The sequence below is a fragment of the Mustela nivalis genome, assembly GCF_964662115.1.
Source record: "Mustela nivalis genome assembly, chromosome: 16".
NCBI classification, from domain to species: Eukaryota; Metazoa; Chordata; class Mammalia; order Carnivora; family Mustelidae; genus Mustela; species Mustela nivalis.
In genome coordinates, this window is record NC_139035.1 from 66,304,764 (window position 1) to 66,326,039 (window position 21,276).

The 21,276-nt window shown below is 53.4% G+C and overlaps 1 protein-coding gene across 4 annotated transcripts; it reads left to right on the plus strand.

Moving 5' to 3' along the window:
• Nucleotides 1-8,275: 8,275 nt before the first annotated feature.
• On the plus strand, nucleotides 8,276-19,685 carry LOC309849948 (SLAM family member 9-like). 4 transcript variants are annotated; one of them, XM_082703045.1, is made up of 7 exons: nucleotides 8,276-8,293; nucleotides 10,057-10,167; nucleotides 14,930-15,322; nucleotides 16,884-17,180; nucleotides 18,694-18,829; nucleotides 19,024-19,114; nucleotides 19,374-19,685. In XM_082703045.1, exons 2-7 carry the CDS (start codon nucleotides 10,095-10,097, stop codon nucleotides 19,464-19,466), a joined length of 1,083 nt encoding a protein of 360 aa, XP_082559171.1. In that variant the 5' UTR covers nucleotides 8,276-8,293; nucleotides 10,057-10,094; the 3' UTR covers nucleotides 19,467-19,685. The 4 variants fall into 4 exon arrangements, 2 of the variants coding, with proteins under 2 accessions (XP_082559171.1, XP_082559172.1); XR_014304004.1 differs by lacking the exon at nucleotides 8,276-8,293 and having other exon boundaries at nucleotides 9,797-10,167; nucleotides 17,310-18,825; XR_014304005.1 differs by lacking the exon at nucleotides 8,276-8,293 and having other exon boundaries at nucleotides 9,798-10,167; nucleotides 18,694-18,936.
• Nucleotides 19,686-21,276: the final 1,591 nt, after the last annotated feature.

Here is a 21,276-nt window from a genome sequence, read left to right on the forward strand (position 1 = left end):
TAAAACAACAGAATATTCATTCTTCTTAAGTGCACACAGAACTTTCTCCAGAATACACCACATACTGGGTCACAAATCAGGTCTCAACCAATACTAAAAGACTGAGATTGTTCCCTATTTTCAGATCACAATGCTATGAAACTGGAACCCAACCTCAAGAAGAAATTTGGTAGGAACTCAAACACATGGAAGTTAAAGAGCACCCTGCTAAAGAATGATTGGGTCAACCAGGAACTTAAGAATTTAAACAATTCATTGAAATTAATGAGAACAAAAACACATCAGTCCAAAACCTATGGGATACTATAAAGGCAGTCCTAAGAGGGAAATAGATAGCCATCCACACCACTCTCAAAAAATTAGAAAAATTCCAAATGCACAAGCTAACCTTACACCTAAATGACCTGGAGAAAGAACAGCAAATAAAATCTAAATCAAGTGGGAGAAAAGAAATAATAAGATTAAAGCAGAAATTAATGAAATAGAGACCAGAAAAACAGTAGAACAGACCGATGAAACTAGAAGCTGGTTCTTTCAAAGAATTAATAAGATCAATGTTTTTCTGGCCAAACTTATCCAAAAGAAAAGGGAAAGGACCCAAATTAATAAAATCATGAATGAAAGGGGAAAGATCACAACAAGCACCAAGGAAATAGAAACAATTATCAGAAATTATTACTAGTAACTTTATGCCAACAAATAAAGAAATCTAGAAGAAATGGATGCATTCCTGGAAACTTATAAACCACCAAGACTGAAACAGGAAGAAATAGACAATCTGAAGACCAATAAGCAGTAAGGAAATTGAAGCAGTGATCAAAAACCTCCCAAAAACACAAGAGTCCAGAGCCAGGAGAATTCTACCAAACATTTAAAGAAGAAATAATACCTATTATACTGAAGCCGTTTCCAAAAAAAATAGAAATAGAAGGAAAACTTCCCAACTCATTCTATGAATCCAGGATTACCTTGATCCCAAAATGAGACAAAGACTCCATAAAAAGGAGAATTACAGACCAATAACCCTTATGAGCATAGAAGCCAAAATACTCACCAAGGTACTAGCAAATGGGATCCAACAGTACATTAGGATTATCCACCATGGCCAGGTGGGATTTATTCCTGGGATACAGGGTGGTTCAACATTCAGAAATCTATCAATGAAAGAGAGCACATTAATTTAGGAAAAAAAAAAAAGATCCATACAATCTTCTCAATTGATTCAGAAAGAGCATTTGACAAAATACATCATTTCCTAATTCAAACTCTTCAAAGTATAGGGATAGAGGAAACATACCTCAATATCATAAAAGCCATTTATGAAAAGCCCAAGGTGAATATCATTCTCAATGGGGAAAAACTAAGAGCTTTTCCCCTAAGGTCAGGAACACAACAGGGATGCCCACTCTCACCATTATTTTCCACCCAGTACTAGAACTTCTAGCCTCAGCATCAGAAAACAAAAAGAAACAAAGGCATTCAAATTGGCAAAGGAGAAGTCAAACTCTCTCTCCACAGGTTAATTGATACTTTGTGTGGAAACCCCAAAAGACTCCACCCCCAAATTGGGAAAATTCATCCAAGCAATTCAGCAACGTGGCAGGATACAAAATCAATGCACAGTGATCAGTTGGATTTCTATAAACCAACAAGCTAACTGAAGAAAGAGAAATTAATGACTCAATTCCATTTACAATAGCACCAAAAACCAAAACCTAACCAAATAGGTAATAAACTAGGAATAGACCTAACCAAAGAGGTAAAGGAACTGTACTCTAGAAACTATACAACCTTTATGAAAGAAATTGAAGAAAACACAAAGAGATGGAAAAACATTCCATGCTCATGGACTGGAAGAATAAACATTGCTAAAATGTCTGTGCTGCCCAGAGCAATCTACACATTCAATGAGATCCTTGTCAAAATACCATGGACATTTTTCACAAACTGGAACCACAAAAGGCCCTGAGTCACGAGGGGAATGTTGAACAAGAAAACCAAAGCTGGGGACATCATGATGCCTGACTTCAAGCTTTATTATAAAGCTACACTCATCAAGACAACATAGTATTGGCATAAAAACAGACATATTAATCAATGGAAGAGAATAGAGAGCCCAGAAATGGACCCTCAGCTCTATGGTCAAGTAATCTTTGACAAAGCAGTAAAGATATCCAACAAAAACAATACAGTCTCTTCAGTAAATGGTGCTGGAAAAATTGGCAACCCACATGCAGAAAAATGAAACTGGACCATTCTCTTACACCATACACCAATATAAACTCAAAATGCATGAAAGACCTCAACTTGAGACAGGAATCCATCAAAATCCTAGAGGAGAACATAAGCAGTAACGTCTTTAACATCTGCCACAGCAACTTCTTTCAAGACGTATCTCCAAAGGTAAGGGAAATACAAGCAAAAATGAACTTTGGGGACTTCATCAAGATCAAAAGCTTCTGCACAGCAAAGGAAACAGTCAACAAAACAAAGAGGCAACCTACAGAATGGAGAAGAGATTTACAAATGATGTATCAGATAAAGGGCTGGTATCCAAGACCTATAAAGAACTTCTCAAACTCAACACCCAAAAAACAAAAAATCAAGTTAAAAAAATGGGCAGAAGACATGAACAGACATTTTCCAAAGAAAACATACAAATGGCTAACAGACACATGAGAAAATGTTCAACATCACTAGCCATCAGGGAAACTCAACTCAAACCCCCAATGAGATACCATGTTACACCAGTTAGAATGGCCAAAAGTAACAAGACAGAAAGCAACAAATTTTAGCAAAATTTGGTTGCTAAAGGGGAACTCTCTTACACTGTTGGTAGGGATGCAAGCTGGTGCAGCCACTCTAGAGAACAATGTAGAGGTTCCTCAAAAAGTTGAAAATAGAGCTACCCTATGACCCAGCAATTGCCCTACTGGGTATTTAATCCAAAGGTGTAGTGAAAAGAAAGGGCACATGCACCCTACAACTCATCGCAGCAATGCCCAAAATAGCCACACTGTAGAAGAAATGATTTATCCTACAACAAATGAAGAGATAAAGAAGATGTGGTCCATTCATACAATGAAAAATTATTCACCCATCAGAAAGGATGAATACCCACCATTTGAATCAACATGGATGGAACTGGAAGGGATTATGCTGAGTGAAGTAAGTGAAGCAGAGAAAGAAAATTATCATATGGTTTTGCACATATGGAGCATAACAAATATCAGGGAGGACCACAGGGAAAACTGAATTGGAAAAAATCAGAGAGGGAGACAAACCACGAGACACTCTGGACTCCAGGAAACAAACTGAGGGTTACGGGGGTATCAAGGACGGCTTGTGCTGTGATGACCCCTGGGTTTTATACACAACTGATGAATCCCTGAACACTGCATCAGAAACTAATGATGTACTATATGCTAGCTAACTGAACGTAAAAAAAAAAATAATAAAAACAACCCAAAGATATTGGGATATTACCAAGTGGAGTAAAAATTACCCAAACATTGTATAATGAAAAAGATTTCCTATGAATTTTTAACTATTTCTCTATATAAACTTGATGATAGTAATATGCTAATTTAGAGTGGCTCATTTCGCTCTCCTTCCGTACCCCCTTGGAAGTTGTTAAAAATACATTTAAAAAAATAAAATATGACCCAAGTTAAAAAAAAAAAAAAAGGAAGCTGAACTCTGAGCCCAGCCATACCCTGTGAGGCCCCCACCAGCCTGCAGTGGGTCCTGCGTCTGAGCCCACTGGGGCAGGGGTGAGGCAGGTGCTCACTGGGGTAGCCAGTTGGGGGTGGGAGTGGGCAGCCTTCTCTGGCAGGACCTCTGGGAACCAGGCAGTGGGAGGCCGAGGAGCAGAGCTCAAGCAGGCGGGGCTCTGAGCCGGGACTGGGTCTAGATCACCTTCCCGGGATGAGACCAGACAGGCCTGAGGCCCTTTGTCTGCGGTGATGCCCGTGGGAGGAATCCTAGGTTGCTTCAGGTGCGGTCAGTTACCCACATCGGGGCTTAGTGTCCAGAGGAGAGTTGTCCCAGGTCCACCCCAAAGCTTCTGGAAGCAGTCATCCTTCCATCCAGGAAATGTCCTTCTGCACCCACGCCCTGAAGGGTCCGTGTGACAGCTGAGGACACAAGAGGGAACGTGTGTGCTTGGCCTCAGGGGCCTGGATTTCCTACGAGGCCCCAGAATGCCCCCCAGTGTAGGTCCTGCAGGTGATGTCCATGTTCATGATGCCCACGGGGACTGGGACACGTGCTCCATGAAGACATGAGCCTCAGCACCCTGCACACAGCAGGCACTCAATAAAGGTGCACGGCCTGAAAGAAGCCAGGAGCACCTGCTCGGGGAATCATGGAGACTGGATGTCTCAGGCCCACAGGGTGTGTTCAGACCCACAGGGAGAATTGTTACAACAGCAGAGTGTGACCTCTGCATTGGGATACTAAATTTCAAGGTCAAAATTCAGCAACACCTCACACAGCTTTAGGGATTGATTTTCCCCAGGTCAGGGTGGGGGCCCTGCTCTGTGGCTCAGATCCTAGGAAGCAGGTCCCCTGAGATCTGTCCACCCTGCAGAGTGGGGACCGGGACCTGCCTCCCCTCCTCACTCGATCCACAGGCAAGGAGCCCAGGAAGAGAAAGGGGGGACAAGCTGTGGGATCCTTACCGTGCTGGGGTGAGCCAAGGCCAGCTCTCATGGAGTCTAGAGAATTAGGGGCAGATTCTGACCCCAGGACATCATCTCAGGGAGGGAGGAGTCCTTCTACCCCCATGTCAGAAGGGCTTGGGGTTTGGGCACAAATGACAGCATCCAGTGGCTCTGAGTGTCATGGAAAGGAGAACACTAGGCCCAAGCCAGGACAGAGCTGCTATCCTGAATGGTGACGGTGGCAAGGGCAGGGCTCTGCTCCCACACCAACCCCAGGAGAGACACCTCCTCCCTGGTCCAGATGTTCTCAGCTTGCTGTGTCTGACGCCAGGGCAGTGGGGAGCCTTCAGGCTCTACGGACTCCCCAGCATGGCTGCAAGCTGAGGACACATGTCCCTCAGTCATTCCATAGTTGCTCCAGTGCCTGCAGGAAGTAGTACATTTCTTTTCTTTTCTTTGTTTTCTTTTTTAACATATAATGTATTATTTGCTTCAGAGGTACAGGTCTGTGAATCCTCAGTCTTACACAATGCACAGCACTCACCATAGCACACACCCTCCCCAATGTCCGTCACCCAGGCACCCTATCCCTCCCCCTCCACGCCCCAGCCCCCCTCAGTTTGCTTCCTGAGATTACGAGTCCCTTATGGTTGGTCTCCCTTTCTGGATTTGTCTTGTTTCATTTTTCTCTCCCTTCCCCCGTGATCCTCTGTCTTGTTTCTCAAATTCTTCATATCAGGGAGATCATATGATAATTGTCTTTCTCTGATTGACTTATTTCATTTAGCATAATACCCTCTAGTTCCACCCATGTCATTAAATGGCAAGATCTCAGTGGTTTGATGGCTGCATTGTATGTATGTATGTGCGTGTGTGCACATACATCACATCTTCTTTATCCATTCATCTGTTGATGGTTCTTTCTGTAGTTTGGCTATTGTGGACATTGCCGATATAAACATTGGGGTGCACGTGCCCCTTTGGTTCACTACATTTGTATCTTTAGGGTAAATACCCAGTAGTGCAATTGCTGGGTCGTAGGGTAGCTCTATTTTCAGTTTTTTGAGGAACCTCCATGCTGTTTTCCAGAGTGGCCACACCAGCTTGCGGTCCCACCAACAGTGCGGGAGGGTCCCCGAATGCTATTCAACATCAGTCGTTTTGTGACTTGTTAATTTTGGTCATTCTGATTGGCGTGAAGTGGTATCTCATTGTGGATTTGATTTGGATTTCCCTGATGCCGAGTGATGTGGAAAACTCATGAACGTGGAATGTTTTTCCATTTCTTCCTGTCTTCCTCAATGTCTTTCATGGGTGTTCTATAGTTTTCTGAGTACAGATTCTTTGCCTCTTTGGTCAGGTTTATTCCTAGGTTTCTTATGGTTTGGGGGTACAATTGTAAATGGGACTGACTCCTTACTTTCTCTTTCTTCTGTCTTATTATTGGTGTATGGAAATGCAGCTGATTTCTGTGCATTGAGTTTATATCCTGACACTTTACTGAATTCCTGTATGAGTTCTAGCAGTTTTGGGGTTTTCCACGTGTTTTCATGTGTCTGTTGGCCATCTGGATGTCTTCTTTGCAGAAATGTCTCTTCATATCCTCTGCCCATTTCTTGATTGGATTATTTGTTCTGTGGGTGTCGAGTTTGATAACTTCTTTATAGATTTTGGATACTAGCCCTTTAGCTGACATGTCATTTGCAAATATCTTCTCCCATTCTGTCGGCTGTCTTTTGGTTTTGCTGACTGTTTCCTTGTCTGTCCAAAAGCCTTTAATCCTGATGAAGTCCCAATAGTTCATTTTTGCCCTTGCCTCCCTTGCTTTTGGCGATGTTTCTGGGAAGCAGTTGCTGTGGCTGAGGGCAAAGAGGTTGCTGCCTGTGTTCTCCTCAAGAATTTTGATGGATTCCTATCTCACATTCAGGTCTTTCATCCATTTTGAGTCTATTTTTGTGTGTGGTGTAAGGAAATGGTCCAGTTTCATTCTGCATGTGGCTGTCCAATTTTCCCTAGACCATTTGTTGAAGAGACTGTCTTTCTTCCACTGGACATTCTTTCTTTCTTTGTCGAAAGAGAGTTGACCATGAAGTTCAGGAACATTTCTGGGCTCCCTCTTCCATTTTATTGATCTATGTGTCTGTTTTGGTGCCAGTACCATACTGTCTTGATGATGACAGCTTTGTAATAGAGCTTGAAGTCTGGAATTGTGATGCTCTGATTTCTTGTTCAACATTCCTCTGGCAGTTCAGGGTTTTTTCTGGGTCCACATAAATTTTAGGATTATTTGTCCCATTTCTTTGAGAAAGTTGATGGTATTTTGATAGGGATGACATTAAATGTGTAGATTGCTTTAGGTAGTTAGATATTTTCACAATATATGTTCTTCCAATTCATGAGCATGGAATGTCTTTCCATTTCTTTCTGTCTTCCTCAATGTCTATCATGAGTGATCTATAGTTTGCCGAGTACAGATTCTTTGCCTCTTTGGTTAGGTTTATATAGGTACCTTATGGTTTTTTGATACAATTGTAAATAGGACTGACTCCTTAATTTCCCTTTCTTCTATCTTATTATTGGTGTGTAGAAATGCAGCTGATTTCTGTGCATTGAGTTTATATCCTGACACTTGACTGAATTCCTGTATGAGTTCTTGCAGTTTGGGGGTTTTCCACATAAAGTATCATTTCCACATAAAGTATCCTTTGGGTTTTCCACATAAAGTATATCATCTGCAAAAAGTGAGAGTTGGACTTCTTTGCTGATTCGGATGCCTTTCGTTTCTTCTTGCTGTCTGATCACTGACACAAGGACTTCTACTATGTTGACCGGCAGTGTTGATAGTGGATATCCCTGTCGTGTTCCTGCCCTTAGGGGGAAAGCTCTGGTTTTTTTCCATTGAGAATCGTATCCGCTGAGGGGTTTTCGGAGATGGTTTTGATAATACTGAGGTATGTATCCTCTGTCCCTACACTGTGAAGACTTTGATCGGGAAGGGATGCTGTACTTTGTCGAGTGCTTTTTCGGCATCTACGGAGAGGATCTAGGGGTGAATTTCTGGTTCCTCACCCGTCCCTTCCCGTCAGACGACCACCCAAGACCACTGATGCCCTGGGGGTCATGGTATTGCTCTCTGGAGGGGGAAGAATCCAGGGTCCATTCCAGGGAGGACGCTGTGATTCACACTGATGTGTCCCTACTGGGTTTCAGACTCTGGTGCGGAAATTCTCCCTCAGGGGCTGCCTATCCCCAAGGTCACTCCTGCTTCTCTGATAGAAAATGAGGGAAGGGGGCCTGGGGCTGCTTCTAGGAATCTGGAAAGGAAAGGAAGCACGTTCCTGATGCTCGACATCTCTCCCCTAAGGGCATTCTGGAGTCCCCTGGAGCACGGGTGAGCTCACCAGCCCCGCACAGGCCAAGGGACTCACGCAGCGACTCCGCAGCAGCTCCCCGTCTCCAAAGTGCTGAGAGCTCGGGACTCAGGGCTGACCAGCCCTGTGCCAGGGACACGCAGGGAAGGCGTGCGGAAAACAGAGTCAGCCTCGCCATGTCTGGTCCGAGAGTCCGCGCCTCTCCGGACGCGGACGAGTCCCTGCATCTCCAGGAGGGTGTCCAGTTGGAAGCCCAAGGTCAGGACAGAAGCCACACTGACCAGCACGTGTCCTCCGGCTCAAGGTCAGCAGCTCTCTGTCAACCAGGGAGCTGTGTCCAGGCAGGTTGGAAGTTTCCAGAAGAGCCCGAGTGTGGGAAAAGCAATCCCACCTTGAGCTGGACGGGAGGTCTGTCCTCTGTGTGACTCAGCCAGGGCAGGCAGCGGCTGTGGTCTGCAAAGGCCCGCCGTGGACCTCAGAGCCTGCAAGATGCAACCACAGGCTTATTTCCTCTGCCTGCGGGTGTGAGAAAGGAGGAGGCTGCTGGGGGCTCCCACCTGAGCTCCCTCCCAAGCTGGGGTTTGCACAAGCAAACAGTTCTTACACTGACAGGGCTCGCTCAGGTCTGTAATGATGGGGACAGGGGCACAGGCTTGGTCCCCATCACCCTGAAGGGACCAGGGATGAGCTGCCCAGATCTGGACTCTATCTGAGGAGTCTCTGCCCACAAGGCTCAGGGACAGCCCAGGGAAGGACTCTCCCATCACAGGGTGGGAGCAGGGGAACAAGGCAGTTCCAAGGGCTCTCTGGGCTGAGGGGTGCAGAGCAGTTCCGGGGGAGCCCAGACTGGATGCGGTGATCACTGTAGGCCACACACTGGGATGGGACAGCGGCGGTGACACAGGCTTTCTCAGAGTTCCTTGTTGGGAGTCAAGATCCTGCCTCTTGCTCTGCTGGGTGACCTCTGGAGGGAGGACCACACACTTAGGACTCGGGTCTCACATCCATAAAATGGGTTCAACAGCCAACATGCTGACCACCTAGAGTGCGGGGCCCTGGGCCAGTCCTGGGGATCCAGCCAGAGGATATGAGAGTCTGAGCAGCTGAGGGGGAGCCCAGTGAGCAGTGAAAGAGGCACCAGCCGGGGGTTAGTGATGGAACTGCTCCCCGAGGGTCCACAGGAGGCTACGGTTCTCAGACTTTATAGGAACCCATACAAGAGGAGGCCAGACCTGACCCTCCATATTGCCATGGGTCTGGGCCGCTGAGCCTGTGGCCAGAGGTGCGTGTCCCTCTCCAGCCCTGCCTGTGTGTGAGCCCGGCCGAGGCCTGGCAGAGCCTCACAGGGAAGGGGAGCTGTGGGGCTGCTCCTGTGGGGGTGGGCTTGGTCCTATGTGGGGGGCAGGGCCCGCCCTAGGCTGCAGACAGAGCCCTGAGGACCAGCAGTGGGGACATGCCTTGTGTGCCCTGCGGTGTGGGGGTGACACTTCCAGGAGGCTTTGTTCTCGGGCTCCTAGCTTCTCACTGCGACACCTGACAGTGAGGTTCCTAGAACATCAGACAGGAGATGTGACTCGTGAGATGGTGTAAAGACAGAGGACAGGCCCAAAGCAGGAGAGGCCCCGTGTCCTTGGCTCTAGGAGGGGACTCTGTGCCTGGCCACAGCTGACACTGGCAGCAGAGAGCTCTAGGCTGAGTGGGAGCCCAGACACAGAGGTCAGTGGTCAGGCTGGGGACGGGGGACCACCAGGCTGGCTGTGAGCACAGGGACGGGGTCTCTCCGGCACCGGGCCTCTGAGAGGGGGGCTGTTCCCACACTTACTCTACAGTTATCCCCTGAGGCCCCTGCGGGTGCTGAGCTAACAGGAGTGATGAGAGTGAGTTACTCTAGGCTGGACCGTGAGGTCCCAGAACTGACAGTCAGCCCCGCCCCTGGGGTGCGGAGAGCCTAAGGGCTCTTGTGAGTGAAGAAGCTTTCTTCCTCCTCTTACATCTGTATTCTGGATGTTTCCTTGAAGCAGAATCGGTCTATACTGAGCCAGCAGGGAGGTGGTCGGCCATGCGCACCTGCTCAGAAGACCCCCACCTGTGCGGGGCCTCCTGGCTCCTGCGATTCACCAGCCTCCTCCTCAGTGAGTGGCCCGGGCCCCCCGGGAGGGAGGCCGCCGGGCGGGCAGGGAGGCAGGAGCTCCCGGGCTGGCTGGGGTCTGTGCTGAAGAACCAGACGGAGCAGCTCCGTGAGGACGGAGCACACACGGTGCGCTGGGTCAGAGCCCCGGGGTGGACAGAGGGAACAAAGGGAGCTTTGGGCTGAGGCCAGGCTGGGAACCCCGACCCGGCTGCCTGGCAGCATGAAGGGAACCCCCTCCCCCAGCGCAGAGCTTTGAGGCCGAGAGACCCCGGAGCCTCATGGGAAGAGGATGGAGGAGACAGAGGAGTGGCTGCAGGGGACCCGGGGTGGGGACGGACATCCCCCCCTGCCGTGCACTGGGACCAGCAGCCTCTGCCAGCTGCCGTGTGCGGGAGGCGCCAACCCAGAGCCCCTGTCTGAGCCGGAGGGGCGGCGCTAGTCTGGCTCCTTGGGCAAGATGAGGCCCCGAATCCAGTGACATTCTGTTTGCAAGGGAAGGACAGCAGCCCCCAGCATTGAAGGGTCCACGCCCACCTGCCGTGTGTAGGGGTGAGCCCGGAACGGGAGACTGCTGACCTGGGCTCCAGTCGGGGTGTCCTGGGGGTCAGGACAGAAGCAGAAGCAGTCCCAAAAGGGAACTGAATGACTGTTATAAGGAGAGCCCGATTTTCCAGTTCTTACTTCATCTGAGACCATCTGCTTCTGTGTAGTAAATTAAGTAAGAACCAAGGAGAAAACACTAAGTTCTTGATGTTGTGAATTCTGCAGACCCCATGGAAAGCTGTTACTGTCTGTACTATTTGCTGTGAACACACCAGCCCGTCCGTGCCTACAGGATTCTAGGGAATTTCTGGGATCCCAGGACGTTTGCAAACAGGGAGATAAATCATTAGCAAATGAGTTTTGTAAGCCTTGGAGACTATTTCAACAGGGTAACTTTCTATCAACCATCGTGGGCTTTCCACCCTCTTCAATGTTATTTAAATGGAGACACACGGGACATTACATAGTTTCCTCCGTTAACGGCTAGGCTGGAAGATTAGGTAAGAGAGAAAGGAACTACGGGAGGACTGGAGGGAAGAAAGAGAAAGACAAAATGTTCTGTTGATGGTTGAAAGTCAAATTTCCTCTAATTTAAATAAACTCGGACTCTAGCTCACAGCCACCCGCCCCTGACCTTCTGTCCCTCCTTGGGGTCAGCACCTTCTGCAGATCTGAGCACTGTCGGGTCTTCCTCCCGTCCTGAGTGGGCTTCCAGCTTCTGGGCCGCTCCTCCCCCGCAGCCTGAGGGCTGAGCCTCCTCTGTCCCGGGTTCCCCCTTTCCAGCAGGGGCCGGTTAACCCTCAGGTAGCCCCACGTCCCTTCCCTGCCAAAGTCCGCCGAGTACTTGAGTCCCCTATCCCCGGACAATAGCTGGGGGGTGAGACCCCAGATCTGCTCAGACCCCACTGACCAGACAGCAGTGCTGGGAGGAGGGAGCCCTGCGCAGGGCAGGGGAGAGCAGGACCGCCGGGGGAGGGTGCATGGCAGGTTTCTGCAGGGGAGCCACTGAGTTAGGGAAGAGCGGAGCCAACTCTAGGTCTGGCTCTGCCCTGGGTGACTCAGGACAAGTTCTCCCCAAGGAAGCCCCTCCTCTGTGAAAGGTCCCCTCAAAGCCCCTCCGGTGTGACATCCTGGGATTGGGGTCTCCCCCTGGACAGGACTGACCTGTAGCTTCTCTGAGGCCTCTGCTCCGTGTCTCCCTCCTGACCTGTCCTCCTCCTGCGTCCTGCCGGGGACGGACAGTCGGGAGCCTGCTTGACCCCTTCAGAACCCAGAGCCCAGGACCACCTGTGGTCACCTCCTCTGGCCTCCAAGGAGGCGGGGATGCATCTTGAGGCTTCCTGTAGTCCTCGGGCCTCCGCTGCCTCTGTCTCTGCTGCTGAGTGGGGTCTGCCGTGCTCCAGCCCTGGTGTGGACCACAGTGTGCGGACCCCAGTATGCATGGCCCGCTCAGGACAGCGAGCTGCCGCAGGATGGGGGAGAGGCTCGGAGTAGCTGCACAGGAACAGCCTGGGTAGAGCCGCAGGTGCTGCTCGTGGTCAGCAGAAACACCAGTGTCCGTGTTTTGTCCCCTAGGGTAGACCACTCTGACACACACAGGGGCACTGAGAGCAACAATGTGACTCAGAATTCCCGGGGAACAGCAAAAAGGCAGGTGCCGCCCTGGGGACGGATCTGCTGTACCTCGGGGAGCCCCTGTAGGAACAAGGGGTTGGCGTCCTGTGTGCACCACACTCTGCGTATTTGCACACAAGATGGGCCATGGCCGTGGACTGGGTGGGGACGCGGGTGTGACGGACACTGTCGTTCTGTGCATTTATTCATGAGGAACCGCCAGGCTCATTCACAGGAGAAATGTTCCTTAGATATAATGGGACATAATGTTCTCATCAGTCTGGCGAAGGGCAGAAAGCTTGATCACCGTGTGCCCGTGGGAACCTCAGCATTATTGGGGGGAGAGCGGTTGGGGTCACTCTCAGGAGACGATGAGCAGGGTCTGTCAGAGGCTGAGATGGAGCTGCTTTGGTCTAAAACCCACTAGTGGGTTATCCCAGTGTCTGCACACCCAAGGGGAATGTCTAGACCACCAAGTGTGATGTACGCACACCCACATGTGGCGCATATGCAGCTGCCTGTGGTGTGTACACTCATGTGTGGTGGATACGCGGTCACATGCAACCTGTACACACACAAGTGTGGCATGTATAGCCCAGCATGTGCTGTAGACACACCTGTGTGTGACACATATGCCCCATGTGTGACACATACGTCCCCATGTATAACATGTGTACTCTGTGTGTGCAACATGCATGCTCCCATGTGTGGCTCATATGTCCCCGTGTATAACACGTATTCCCCATGACGATGCACATGTACCTGTGTGACTTATGGGCATGGAACAGGACAGATACGCCCCTGCGTGTGACTCCGTACGTCCCTGTGTGCAGAGCCTCCAATCCCAGGCTGCTCATGGGACCTGATGGCAGGAACCAGAGCCACCTGACCGCCCGTCACACGTGGAGGGAACTAGAGCCCCACGTGCGGCCGGACAGCTGTTCATGAGACGTCCCCGTGTGCAGACGCAGGCGAGAGGCTACGCTAGAATCCCTTCTGGTCCCGAGCCGTGCAGAGAAGGGGGGAGCAGAGCGGCGCAGGTGGTGTGGGGTCGTGCAGGTGGAGACACACGTAGGCACCTGTCAGTGCAGAGACCCCCGAAGGAGGGACACACGGGAACCCGGAACAGCAGCAGCCTGTGGGAAGGGCAACGCGGCAGTGGGGCTCAGAGGTCGGGGAGAAGCTGCATTTCCATGTCTAGTGCCCACCTTTACTGGAATGTGGAATCTGCTTAAAATCTAAGACAAAAGCTGCTGAATGTGGCTGAAATGCAACCTTCTCACCTTGGAAAGGACACGACACTCCGCACCCGCCTGCATCAGGGGGTGTCCTGGGATCCCGAGATGCCCAGAATCAGACGAAGCAGTAAACGTAGGGAAACGGCCTCACGTTCATGGGGAGCCTGTGGTCTGCGGTGAGCGAGCGGCAGGTGGCCCAGGTACCTGTAAACTCCCCACAGCCTAACACACTGGTGAGACGACAAGGAAGCAGTCACTGTGGGGCTTTCTCATGTCGTCACATTTAATCCTTGCAGGAGCCCCGGGGACACACTCACATCCCGTCCTGGTGGTTCCCATGTGGGAGCTCCAGGCTTAGACACTTTAGGAAATAGCCCGGCTCCGCTCACCCAGTGAAGGGAAGATCTAGAATGTGACCCCAGGTGTGTCTCACCCCAGAGCTCACACCCTGTGACCTGCTGTCCAGGAGCCCAGGCAACCCCAGGAGCTCTCACTGGGCCACGTGGGGTAGGGGCTGCATTCCTGGGCTCCTGCCTCAGTTTCCTGGGCTGCCGAAACAGGACAGTGTAAACCCTTAAACAACACAATCTTTTTATCTCCTGGTTCTGGAGGCTGAGCCCAAAATCAAGGTTTTGGCCAATTCGCTTTCTGAAGAGAGGGCTGGAGCACGGGGCTGTGGGACGCGTGGCACTTGTGTCCCGACGTGCTAGCGGGACTGGAGGGGTGCAGTGTGGCTGCGCCTGACTCAGTGGAGCCTGTGGGAGCCGTGTCAGGACCCCACCCCTCCCTGGCTGTTGGCCAGAGCCTGCCCTCCGTCCCTCACCATGGGGATCTCTCCACGGGGCTGCCCACAACACAGCGACAGACGTTGTCACAGCGAGCGGGACACAGGGTGAAAACAAGATGGGGTCACACTCCTGTCGGACCCGCTGTTCCTGAGAGCCGTCCACCACGTTAGCGACACTCTGCTCCTTAGAGGGGAGCCCTGGGGGCGGACCCCCAACAAGGGCAGAGCTCACATGGCCTGTGGGCACGAGGGGTCTCTGCAGCCCCGTGAGAACCTGCCTCCTGCAGAAATGCACTCGCTGTGGCCCCAAAAGGTGCTCGTGCTTCGGACCTGAGATCTCCTGACATTCGTCCTCTCGCTGTCAGGGGTCAGGACACTGCAGGAGAGCAAGTTCCCGTGACCTGCTCAAGGGGACGCTCCCCTGGGACCAGGAGGGATTCCAGCCTCGCCTCAAATTCATGGCATCTCCTGTCTTCCTAGTCAAGGGGGCACATGGGATGGATTTCAGGAAGATGGGCTCTAGGGTTTCCTCCTTTTTTCCCAATGAAAACTCCTGACAGTTTCTGTATCCTATGCCTTAGGTGTCTGCAGCGCTGTGACCCGGAGTCCTGGAGCCCCTGAGTCTGCAGTGGAGGATTCTAGAATCCTTGTTACTCTGAAGGGGATTCAAGGAGCTTCTGTGTTGTTTCACATGAACAGAAATCCAGAAATACCTCCAGGAGCCAAGCTGGAAAATATTACTTGGGGTGTTATAAATCAAAAAATGTACACACCCGTACTCCAAGTCAGTCCCCGGTTAGATGGTCCACGATGGCTCAACTTCCAGGAGAAGTTCAAGAAGAGGGTCCATGTGGTCAACACAACGACCCTGAGGATTGACCACCTGACCCTTGAGGACAGTGGGCTGTACCGGGCTCAAGAGTCCTATTCGAGAGGAAGACAGTATGACCAGGATTTCCACCTGACGGTCTACGGTACGTGGCTGCCCCTCCCCCAGCCCCACAGCTGACCCCCTTCCTCTGTCCCCGGGAGTGTCCATGCGCCCCGCTTGCAGGATTCCTTCCAGACCGCAGCCTTCGGACTCGATCTTCTCCCCAGAAATCCGATGCTGTGAGGTCAGCACAAGTGCAGGCAGAGCTGAGACTCACACCAGGGACGAGTCACGTGTGCTTCAGGAGGGAACACGGAATGGGGGGAAACGGGGATTTGGCCGTAACACTCGTTGTCCCCGTAGGACTCAGGGTCCTTGGTGAGACTCTTATTATCTAGTGTTCCTGTAACAAGTGACAGCACCTCAGTGGCTGACCACACCACCCCCTGGGGTCCTCCTGGGCTGTAGGGCAGGAGTCAGACCCCAGAGCATCTGCCATGAGGTCCGGGTGTCGGCGGGGCTGTGCTCCTCTCTGCAGGCTCCGGGGAGAATCCACTTCTGTTCTTCTCCCTCCTTCTAGGGGCACCGACATTCCCTGGCTTCTGGCCCCTTCTTCCCCCTTCCCAGGTGGCACTGGTGGGATGAGTCCCTCTAACACCGTGTCCCTCCCACCTCCTCTCCTGCCTCCTCCCACTTGTGAGGGCCCTGTGATCACGTGGGACTTCTCTGGGGAATCCAGACCATCTCTAGTCCAGGGTCCGCTGGTTCTCAACCTCAGTTCCCATTTGCCCTGGAACCTAAGACACCTGCTGGCTCTGAGGGTCAGCACATGGCCAGAGTTGGGGGACACTCGTCACCTAGCAGGATCCGGAATCCCATGTGTGGTTCGCCTCACACCAGTCCCTCGTCCTCAGCCCAGCCCGAGTCACTCACAGACTCCACGGTCCAGATCTGAACCTTGACAGATGGGGAAGTTCACAGGGTAACTCCTCCTCAGACCCTCAGGGAGCAGCTCTCTCTCCCTGCACCCTCCACCTGCCCCCAAGCAGGAGACGTCCTGCCCCAGAGAGAGAGTGAGTGGCCTTTGCAGCCTCACGACCAGAGATTTCCAACTGACTATCAGTCTGTCCCTTGTCTTCCCGTGTGGGCCCCAAGCTCAGGGTATAATCCAACCACAACTCAGGGAGGCCATTCCTAGTGACCTCCACTGCGGTCAGTCCTGGGGAGCCTGGGGCTGCTCTCTGGGCTCCCAGAGCTGGCCAGTGGCCGTCGGCACCACGGGCTGTGCCGTCCCGGAAACCATGCAAGCAGGAACAGTAGGGCTGGGTCTTGGAACTGAAAATCTTTCTGTCCCTGATTTCTTCTTCTAAGGGACACCCCATCTTCCTCAAATTGTGGGGTTTGGGTAGGTGGGGTCCACATTATATCTCAGGGGGGATGTGTAAGGCGAGCTCAGTCTGGCGCAGTCACAGAGAGCTGAACGCACTGGCTCCTTCCGCTCTAGCTCCTGCTGTGTATTTGGGTCACTTCTCGGTGATCTGTCAAATGCAATCCCTGTCCTCAGTGGGAGGAAGCCAGAGTTTCAGGGAGAACCCACAGGAGGAAGCAGGAGCCGTGATGTTCTACACTCACCTGAGACTGTCCTCTTGTCCCTCCCGCCCCAGAGCCTGTGCCCCGTCCCCAGATCCGGGCCACGGATCTATCCCTCACACCAGGCTGGTGCAACCTCACCTTGGAGTGTGACCTCCCGAGAACCAGGGAGGACCTGATGGTGTCCTGGGAGAGCGAGGGTCTCCCCAGGGAGCTGGAGCAGAGACCGGCCCCAGGACCAGCCCCCAACCCCTGGACCCTGGCTGTGAACCTGCCCCTGAGCCGGCCCCGCCCCAGCCTCACCTGTGTGGTCAGCAACCAGGCGGACAAGAAAGCTGCCTCCCAGGACCTTGGGGACGTCTGTGGCCGCGGTGAGTGCACCTGCCAGAGGGGACGGACTCTCCGGGAACTCCGAGAGCCCTGGGCGAGGGTTCGCGGCTTCTGCCCCCGTGTTTATGTCACCCCCGGCCACCTGGTCACCCCATCCAGGGCTCTGGCAGGCACACCCAACCTGCGTTTGCCCTTCGGTGTCGCTCCCGTGCTGCTCTCCAGCCCTCAGCCCTGCTGGTCTGGGCAGCACGCAGCAGGTACCTCTCCCCGCCCTCGTCCATCATCCCAAGTGTGTCCGCGGTGGTTTTCAGGAAAAGCGAGTTGGGGGTATCCGTGGTCTGTGCCATCGGAGGGGTCTGGCCGGTGACTCCCTGTATGATTCCGGGCTCATGCTCCTCTGCCTGATTCTGGTCTCACGGACACATGTCCCCCACCTGCTGGCTTGCATTCCCTATGTGTCCCGCTCTCTTCGGCTGTCAGCCTCCGCTCAGGCCCCCTCCCTCTGCCCTCAGCCCTTCCAAGTCAGGAGTCCCCCACTCCCCACTTACTCCCATCCAGGGACCCCCTCCCTGCAGCTGGCTCTGGGGGCGTGTGACCGGGGCAGTCCCAGAGGGCCGCGTGCCGGGGGCAGTCCCAGCATGAACAGAGTTTGCACAGGGCTCCGCAGCCTCGATGGCTCAGGGCCCTGCGGGAGCTGCTGCTGTCCTGCCCTCACACCTCATCTCCTCTAAGGAGTGGTCAGTGGCCCCACCCTGGGAGCTGATGCTCTGGCCCAGGATTAGTGTCCTGTGCCGGCTGAACCCCTGGTGGGCAGTGGCCATGTCTGCTGTTCCTTGGAATGCCTGTCCCGGCCTCGGCCTCAGGCCCTTTGCTCACAGTCAGCATGTCCCTGAGTGAGTAAATGACCTGGTTCCCTGTGATTCCCCTCACCCCTACAACTACTCCTCTACCAGCCCCTGGGTGACCTGCTACCTCAGTATCCCTGATCCCAGAGGAAGCTCATGGCTTGGGGACCCACTGGTCCCTCTGGAAACAGGCTCCTGCCTCCCTTTCATCCTCCCACCTGGCTCCCCTTACATGGTCCCTCTCTGGCCTGCCCCAGTGGGTGCCAGCAGAGCTTAAGGCTGGGGAGTTGTCACAGCCATTCCTGGTCATGGCTCTGCACCCTGGTTGCCTCACCCACCCTGAATATCGGGCATCTCCTACTCCTCCCTCAAGACCAGGCTTGCCCATCACCTCCTCCAGGAGGCCCTCCCTGATGACCTGGGTACAAGCTGTAACTCTATTGCCCTGGGATGGCTCTGGCCGGCTGCCTCTGGCATGTGTCCGCCCTCCCCCCGCTGAGGGGCTCCTCAAGGGCGGGCACCATGTCCTGCTGCTCTCAGCACCGCGGCCCCAAGCAGGAGCTCAGGAACGGACTGAGTGAGAGCCCTGCCATGCTCCTCCCTGTTGAGCTTCTGACCAGGTCCCTTCAGAGTCTCCATGTGCCTGGCAATGGGCGCCCTCAGTTCCCTGTCGCCTTAACCTTCTTCACACTTTGTGCGACAAAAACAGAACCACAAGGACAGACCAGTGCTGCCCACTTGCCCAGTATCCTGGTGTCTGTTGTGGTTCTGCTGCTGATCCTCGGAGCTGAACTCTACCTTTGGAAGAGACGTGGAATGAAGAACGTGAAGCCTGGGACAGGCAGGTTGCACTCTCTTTCCCATGCCCAGACACCTCCCTCCCCTGCATGAACTGGGTTCCCTTTCTCCTACAGTTTTCTGCTCAGGGAACGTCCCTGCAGGACGCTGGCAGGTGTGGCCATGGCCATGGGGTGATGGAAGGGGAGGGATGGGACAGGCTTCCAGGCTGAGACTCAAGCTCCACCTGTGTGTGACTCAGGGTCAGGATCGCAGGAAGAGCATGGGAACATGATCGTTGCATCCACTCTGCAGAGCTGAGCCAGCAGGAGTCTGGAGACCACAGGGACAAGGTGAGGCTGGGGGAGGAGGCATCTGGGTTCTCCCAAGTTCCTCTGTGCCTGGGTGTGTGTCTGTCGATCCCAGTCATCTGCTGGCTTTTGTCTCCATGTATCTGTAACCTTTTCCAGACAACACAGTATTAACTTAAGAACATCCTCCTGGGGTCCACGCAGTGCTGGGCATTGGGGGAGGTCATGTCAGCAGCCCTGGGTCTGTGGGGGTCCCTCTGTGTCCCTCAGCTGTTCCAGGAACCCTCCGTGTGCATTCCAGGGTAGGGGAGAAGCACATCTAGAAGAGGAGAACTCTCTCACTGCTGTCTACGGTGAGGTCTGCAGCCCTGGCCAGGCCATGACCGTGATATAATGGGAAGAAGCAGGAGAATCCCGCCGCGGGGACACCTGTCTCGTGACCATGACGCTCGCAGCTCTGGTCCTGCCTCTTCCCCCCTCCGACGGCTCTGAGCAGGAACTTGATGGGTCCAGCAGTTCTTTCTGTGCTAAATCCGTGTGCACAAGCTCCCCGTGAGACACACACAGTGGTAGATCAGGGGAAACTGAATAAATAAATTGATCCAAACCTGTTCCAGGAATACTCAGCCTCTGTTACGTGACAAAACTTTACAGCCCCCACTGTCCCCTCATCTGTACGACATCAAACTGGCTTTCAGACCCTCAGCCTCTGGGGCAAACCGTGGAGAATCCCAACATCCCCCCGGGCCCGTCGTGAGCACCCCAGCCGTCAGTCCTGCGCTGAGAGCTCTTTACAGACAACGTGAATTCGTAGTCGTCCCTGCTTGCTGAGGGCGGGCTCTGTGACCCGCACTGTTCGGACATTCTGCTCGCTGCTAACTCACTGGGTCCTGCTGGACTCTCTGTGGAGTGGGGATCCTTGTGCCCACTTTACAGATCAGTAGAAGGAGCCAGAAAGGCTGACTCTCCAGGCCGCACAGCTTGGAGCACCGGAGTCAGGACTCAGCCCAGGGAAGGGAGCCCCAGGCCCGTCTCTCCGGGACTCGGCTGGCTGTCCCACGTCCTGGCCAGCCTCCTTCTGTCCTGTCCTGCTGGGCAACAGGCCGGCTCCTACTGCTCAGCACAGGCAGAAGTTTCTAGTTCCTGACAGTGAGCTTTAACTGACTGCACACAGTGACAGCCACGTCCCCTCTCTGCTGTCCCCACACAGGACGCTGAGATCCTTGGGGCTCAGTGAGGACTTTCCCTGGACTTTAGGCCCTTCTCTGGGGACGTGTCGTCTCCTGCAAGCCTCTCTCTGGCTCGTCCCCTGACCCTCCGCCTCCTCCCCTGCAGTCCTCACCTGGTCCCCGTGCTGCCCCTGCTCCACACCTGAGCCTGCACCTTGGCCTCACCTCACGGTGACCCCTGGACCTCCAGGAGGTGACCCCCATGTGACACCTTTGATGCTCCTTTCCTACTCCAACCCCCTCATCTCGGGTCCCCTGACGGCCACTCGCCTGGACCCGGGCCCACCTGCCAGACTCTCCGCCGTCCCCCCAGGGCCGCTCTTCGCTCACAGGGCGGTGCTTCCCAGGGTTTGGGCAGGACCCTTCCCATCCCCCGTGTCCTCCTGTCTCTGGGGCCCCGGCTCCTGGGGTTCAGGGACCAGTCACACTGCTGATGCCCAGGGAAGCCTCCCCACCCACGCCCTCTGCTGAGCCCCATTGCTGCCCGCCAGACCTATGGGCTACAACCCTGCCCCTATGTCTTCCTCTGGCCTCTCCTCGCAGGGTCACGTCCCCCACGTCCCTTTCTGTAATACCGGGGACCTGGTGAGAAAGAGCACGAGCTCCTCTCCCACAGGACGGAAATCGGAAGCTGTGACCACGTGTGTAATCAGGCAATGAATGTGCAGGAGTGGGGGGGGGGGCGTGGGAGCTGCTCACCCGATCCCAGGGAAATACTGTAAGTTCTCCCCTTGGTAAGGGACACGTTTTCTCTCCTTCATGCTCTACCGTCATTCCCCCAGGTGACAGCGCCGCCTGCTATTAGACCAAATTAGTAATTTGAGCAGGAAAACCGGGTCTCAAATGTCCCTTCCTCTCCGTCTCGCAGCTGACCCCGAGCTCCACAGGAAGCAGGTAGATCCCCTCAGACCAGAGGAAAGGAGAGTCGCTTCTCATCCCAAAACCTCAGTGTCTGCACAGGAGCGCGCGCACACA